Raw genomic sequence first — 6,000 nt, 5'->3', positions numbered from 1 at the left:
TCAAAAATGAGATCGACAGGAAGTTCAAAATGGTTAAGCAGGGAAGGCTAAAGGACAAATGAAAGGATGTAGAGGCTTATCTCACGAGGGGTAACATAGATACTGCCTACAGGAAAATTAAAGAGACCTTTGGAGAAAAGAGAACCACTTGCATGAATATCAAGAGCTCAGATGGAAACCCAGTTCTAAGCAAGGAAGGGAAAGCAGAAAGGTGGAAGGAGTATATAGAAGGTCTATACACGGGCGATGTTCTTGAGGACAATATCATGGAAATGGAAGAGGATGTAGATGAAGATGAAATGGGGGATATAATACTGCGTGAAGAGTTTGATAGAGCACTGAAAGACATAAGTCGAAACAAGGGCCCGGGAGTAGACAGCATTCCATTAGAACTACTGACAGCCTTGGGAGAGCCACTCCTGACAAAACTCTACCATCTGGTGAGCAAGATGTATGAGACAGGCGAAATTCCCTCAGACTTCAAGAAGAATATAATAATTCCAATCCCAAAGAAAGCAGGTGTTGACAGATGCGAAAATTACCGAACTATCAGTTTAATAAGTCACAGCTGCAAAATATTAACGCGAATTCTTTACAGACGAATGGAAAAACTGGTAGAAGCCGATCTCGGGGAAGATCAGTTTGGATTCCGTAGAGATGTTGGAACACGTGAGGCAATACTGACCCTACGACTTATCTTAGAAAATAGATTATGGAAAGGCAAACCTACGTTTCAACAATTGGTGAACTTAGAGAAAACTTTTGACAATGTTGATTGGAATACTATCTTTCAAATTCTGAAGGTGGCAGGGGTAAAATACAGGGAGCGAAAGGCTATTTACAATTTGTACAGAAACCAGATGGCAGTTATAATAGTCGAGGGATATGAAAGGGAAGCAGTGTTTGGTAAGGGAGTGAGACAGGGTTGTAGCCTCTCCCCGATGCTATTCAATCTGTATATTGAACAAGCAGTAAAGGAAACAAAAGAAAAGTTCGAAGTAGGTATTAAAATCCATGGAGAAGAAATAAAAACTTTGAGGTTCGCCGATGACATTGTAATTCTGTCAGAAACAGCAAAGGACTTGGAAGAGCAGTAGAACGGAATGGACAGTGTCTTGAAAGGAGGATATAAGGTGAACATCAACAAAAGCAAAACGAGGATAATGGAATGTAGTCGAATTAAGTCGGGTGATGCTGAGGGAATTAGATTAGGAAATGAGACACTTAAAGTAGTAAAGGAGTTTTGCTATTTGGGGAGCAAAATAACTGACGATGGTCGAAGTAGAGAGGATATAAAATGTAGACTGTCAATGGCAAGGAAAGCGTTTCTGAAGAAGAGAAATTTGTTAACATCAAGTATAGACTTAAGTGTCAAGAAGTCGTTTCTGAAAGTATTTGTATGGAGTGTAGCGATGTATGGAAGTGAAACGTGGACGATAAATAGTTTAGACAAAAAGAGACTAGAAGCATTCGAAGTGTGGTGCTACAGAAAAATGCTGAAGATTAGATGAGTAGATCACATAACTAATGAGGAGGTACTGAATAGAATTGGGGAGAAGAGGAGTTTGCGGTACAACTTTACTAGAAGAAGGGATCGGTTGGTAGGACATGTTCTGAGGCATCAAGGGATCACCAATTTAGTACTGGAGGGCAGCGTGGAGGGTAAAAATCGTAGAAGGAGACCAAGAGATGAGTACACTAAGCAGATTCAGAAGGATGTAGGCTGCAGTAGGTACTGGGAGATAAAAAGCTTGCACAGGATAGAGCAGCATGGAGAACTGCATCAAACCAGTCTCAGGACTGAAGACCACAACAACAACGTAATCATTTATTTTTCTGTACATGTGCATCACGTCTATTCATTTCCGTTCCATTCGGATAATTCCTTCGTGATGCTTTGATATTTTTTCTCTTTTTGCTTGAGTGGGGCGGGGAGGCCTTCGAGTGTATATCATATACCATGAATGGCATGAAACAAATAAGAAAACAATAAATAGTCGTAATTAAAGAAAATTCCTTGTCAGCACTACTTGGCCAACGCAGCACGGGCTCAGCATTGGCGGTGACGGGCTGAGCACAGTGGCCCGGTAGCGTGCGGCGAGACGCCCCGCAGCCGCGCCGTGGGGGCTGCGCTGCGGGTGGCGGCCCGTCAGGCGCCGGACGCGTGGGGCGGGTGGCGGCTCCGCCTGGGTCGTCGCTGCGCGGGCCATGCATTATTCGCGTCGCAGCGCGTGCCCGCCGCCCACCGCCGGTCGATGCTGTTGTTGATGTTGTTGTTGTTGTTGTCGGGCGGCTGCTGAATCATTGATTGCCGCGCCGGCCGAGATGTCTGCAGCCGCGTGCCGCCGCCTGCTCGGTCAGCCGGATACCCTGCGGCTGCTCGGTCAGGTGGCTATCCTGCCCTGCTTTCCACAATTGCTTCGCTGTCCAGGTTCTGGAAACAACCAATACAAAAATATTTACACCTCACTACTCGCCCTAGGGCAATCCAATTAAAATGTAACACTACCGGCCGTTAAAATTTCGATACCTTCGAAGTGGCATGCAACAGATGTCAAATTGCATGAAGTTTGCCAGTCTAGCAGTGAAAATCATTGGTAATTCATGGCTACCGCACAAATTACGTAGCAGCGAGTTTCTAATAAAGGAATTTCGTTTGAATGTTGATTGTGTGACAGAAGATTATGTTACATTTTCGTCTATGCTTCCGGAATTCCTGGAGAAAAGGCGACTTTCTTTTCACTATTGAGAAAAGTTAGAGAACCGGCGTTTGAAGCTGCCTGCAGAGCGATTCAGCTGCCGCCAACATACGTTTCGCGTAAGGGCCGCGAAGATACGGAACGAGAGACTGAAGTTACATTTCAAACTTCTCAGTACCAATAATCCTCAATATTGTACGTAATTAGTGCTTACATTGGTTCTTTTGCAGTCGTGTAATCATACATTAGAGGGTATTCCTGTCTATATACTCACAGTACGTTACATTTGTTTATGTTGAGGGTCCATTGCTGCTCCCTGCATCTGGCGGCAATCCTCTGCATTTCGCTACAATTATTTAGTGTTGCGACAGCTCTGTATACAACACTATCATCCACAAAAAGCGTAATGGTATTTCAGACGTTATCTGCTACGTCATTTACGTATATTCTGATAATTAATGGTTCTATAACACTCCTTTGGAGCACGCCCGAAGTTACTTTTACCTCTGAAGCTTTCTCTCTGTTCAGAATGACGTGTTGAGTTCTGTTTCCTAGAAACTCTTCAGTATAATTACACAGTTGGTCTGAAAGCCCGTGCACTCGTATCTCGTTCGTTATGCGGCAGTCCAGAACAGTACCGAATGCCTTCTGAAAGTCGAAGAACAGAACATCCTCCAAGCTCGGAAATAATACCACACATTTTAGACTGTTGCAAAGACTCACTGAGACACCTAAGAGTGCAGCCCCTTGTTATCTTTGTACTTGTCACAGCCCACAATCTTCATCACGATTAACACTTTGCCGTCCTGACGTCTCGTACAAATTGATTCGTCTGGCGCCGGCAGCGCTAAGGCTACTTCCATACGAGCCTTTTTTTCACGCGCGTTTCTGGCGGCGTTCACGCCGACTTTAGGCTGCGGTCACACGAGCGTTTTTTCCACGCGCGTTTCTGCCAGAATTCACGCAACACGCGCGGCCACATGGCCGCCTCTCTCACGCGGCGTGAAGCCCAGTGAAACGCCAGTAGTGCTTTGGTGCAAGCTGTGACAGCATCTACTGTGCGCAGTTTAGTATCAACTATGAGCGGAAATACATCAAACAAGAACGCGGTTCTTGCAATATGTGCTGCGTTAGTTGTACATAGGCGTCGGAAACGATGGCAGGAAAAAAAATACTGGATTCATCCCATATTAAGCGTCAGATCAACTACTTCTGTTCCCCTCAAGGATCTGTACCATGGCAAGATCATTATGCAAACTTCTTCGGATGAAGACTAATTCTTGTATTGGTTTGTTAACATTTTATTCATGTATAAATTTCATTGTACACTGTTTATAGTGCCCGCATCTCGTGGTCGTGCGGTAGCGTTCTCGCTTCCCACGCCCGGGTTCCCGGGTTCGATTCCCGGCGGGGTCAGGGATTTTCTCTGCCTCGTGATGGCTGGGTGTTGTGTGATGTCCTTAGGTTAGTTAGGTTTAAGTAGTTCTAAGTTCTAGGGGACTGATGACCACAGATGTTAAGTCCCATAGTGCTCAGAGCCATTTGAACCATTTGAACTGTTTATAGCAATTAATAAAATATTTACCGTCTGTAATTACCTTGATCTGATTTTTGCTTGTTATCCATTCCATCCCATTTTTGTCCCAGAACGGCCGTTGTAAGTGCTCGCCACGATTCTCTTTTTCCTGGTCTAATTTTGTATTCCAGATCCCTAGTATTGTACAGCCATGGATGTTTCTGCACTTCCATAACAATGATTTCACTGTCCAGACGCTCCATTCTGGCACTTTATAAAATACAAGAAGACTGCTACAATGACAACGAAGCGAGGACGGCAAAGTCTGTCCGTAAACTGAACAGCGAGCTGCCAGGCAGGGTTGCCAACCATAGAACTTTTTTCCTCGTACATAAACCATTAAAATCTCGTACTTTGGCTTTCAAACCACGTACATTTATCACGCATTTGACATGTTATAAAACCAAAAATAAGACATGCGTGGCTACTTCATTATGAAATACCTACTTTTTATAATACCGCACCACGCATTGTTAGACTGCATATATTCTTTATTATGAAATACCTATTGAAATAATACCACTCCACGCATTGTTGCATATGTTGGCGTCCGTAGGATTTCAGTTCGGTAATTGTCGGTAAGCGTCGGAGGAAAGGGCTGAGGTTCCGGACTCTGCCGCAGCGTGTCTCCCGCCCGTGTGGCCAGTGCCCAGCGTGGAAAACACGCAGAACGAATGCACTCGAGAGCGTTCGCTCAGCGCGAACGCCGAAGTTTGCGGGCGCGCGGGGTGCGAAAACGCCTCGTGTGGCCAGCCCCATTGAACACGCAGTGGTCTATAATGTCGGCGTGAACGCCGGCAGAAACGTTGTCGCCGGCCTTTTTTGACGTTATCGGGAGATTATAAATTAAGTGCTACTAAACTGATCATTAGTTCTGAACCCTGTTCGTCTACTTTCATGGAATTTCGAAGACATACATACGTAAAGAATACAAAATTTGTTTGTTTCAAATATTTGTTTACTCAAACATTTTGTAAAAATAATCAGTTACTAATTGCACTTTGAAAATCTGGTCGGCATTGTCTGGTTTTTTGTTGTTGTCGGAAAAAATGTAAAAATGATATTATTTGTCTGAATCGGTTGCGGGACATCGTTTTACGAATTATCGGCCTGTCAATCAACGGATTCGTTGACCAATAACTATCGATCCTTGCCTTTGTTACAGTTCCCGTAAGGATAGCAGCCCCAAACCATTTTCGAAATTCGGGTCCCGTAACGTCGACAAATTTGGCATTTTTTAATCCGGTTTCTATTGCAATTTTAACTGTAGTACTTGTTGGTTTCGTTGCTAATATATTCAAATAGATCGTTCCCAATATACACTCCTGGAAATTGAAATAAGAACACCGTGAATTCATTGTCCCAGGAAGGGGAAACTTTATTGACACATTCCTGGGGTCAGATACATCACATGATCACACTGACAGAACCACAGGCACATAGACACAGGCAACAGAGCATGCACAATGTCAGCACAAGTACAGTGTATATCCACCTTTCGCAGCAATGCAGGCTGCTATTCTCCCATGGAGACGATCGTAGAGATGCTGGATGTAGTCCTGTGGAACGGCTTGCCATGCCATTTCCACCTGGCGCCTCAGTTGGACCAGCGTTCGTGCTGGACGTGCAGACCGCGTGAGACGACGCTTCATCCAGTCCCAAACATGCTCAATGGGGGACACATCCGGAGATCTTGCTGGCCAGGGTAGTTGACTTACACCTTCT

The 6,000-nt window shown here is 44.7% G+C and overlaps 1 protein-coding gene across 1 annotated transcript in view; it reads left to right on the top strand.

Moving 5' to 3' along the window:
* Positions 1–2,325: 2,325 nt before the first annotated feature.
* The window catches only part of LOC124619957 (nematocyst expressed protein 3-like), a 156,686-nt gene continuing 153,011 nt past the window's right edge, over positions 2,326–6,000 (top strand). Inside the window, exon 1 of the mRNA XM_047146620.1 lies at positions 2,326–2,383. Coding sequence (XP_047002576.1) covers positions 2,326–2,383 — 58 coding nt within the window. The remainder of the gene's footprint in view (positions 2,384–6,000) is intronic.

The sequence above is a fragment of the Schistocerca americana genome, chromosome 6 (genome assembly GCF_021461395.2).
Source record: "Schistocerca americana isolate TAMUIC-IGC-003095 chromosome 6, iqSchAmer2.1, whole genome shotgun sequence".
In the NCBI taxonomy this organism is placed as follows: Eukaryota; Metazoa; Arthropoda; class Insecta; order Orthoptera; family Acrididae; genus Schistocerca; species Schistocerca americana.
Note: the sequence above shows the minus strand (reverse complement) of the source record. Positions and strands in the feature narration are given on the sequence as shown.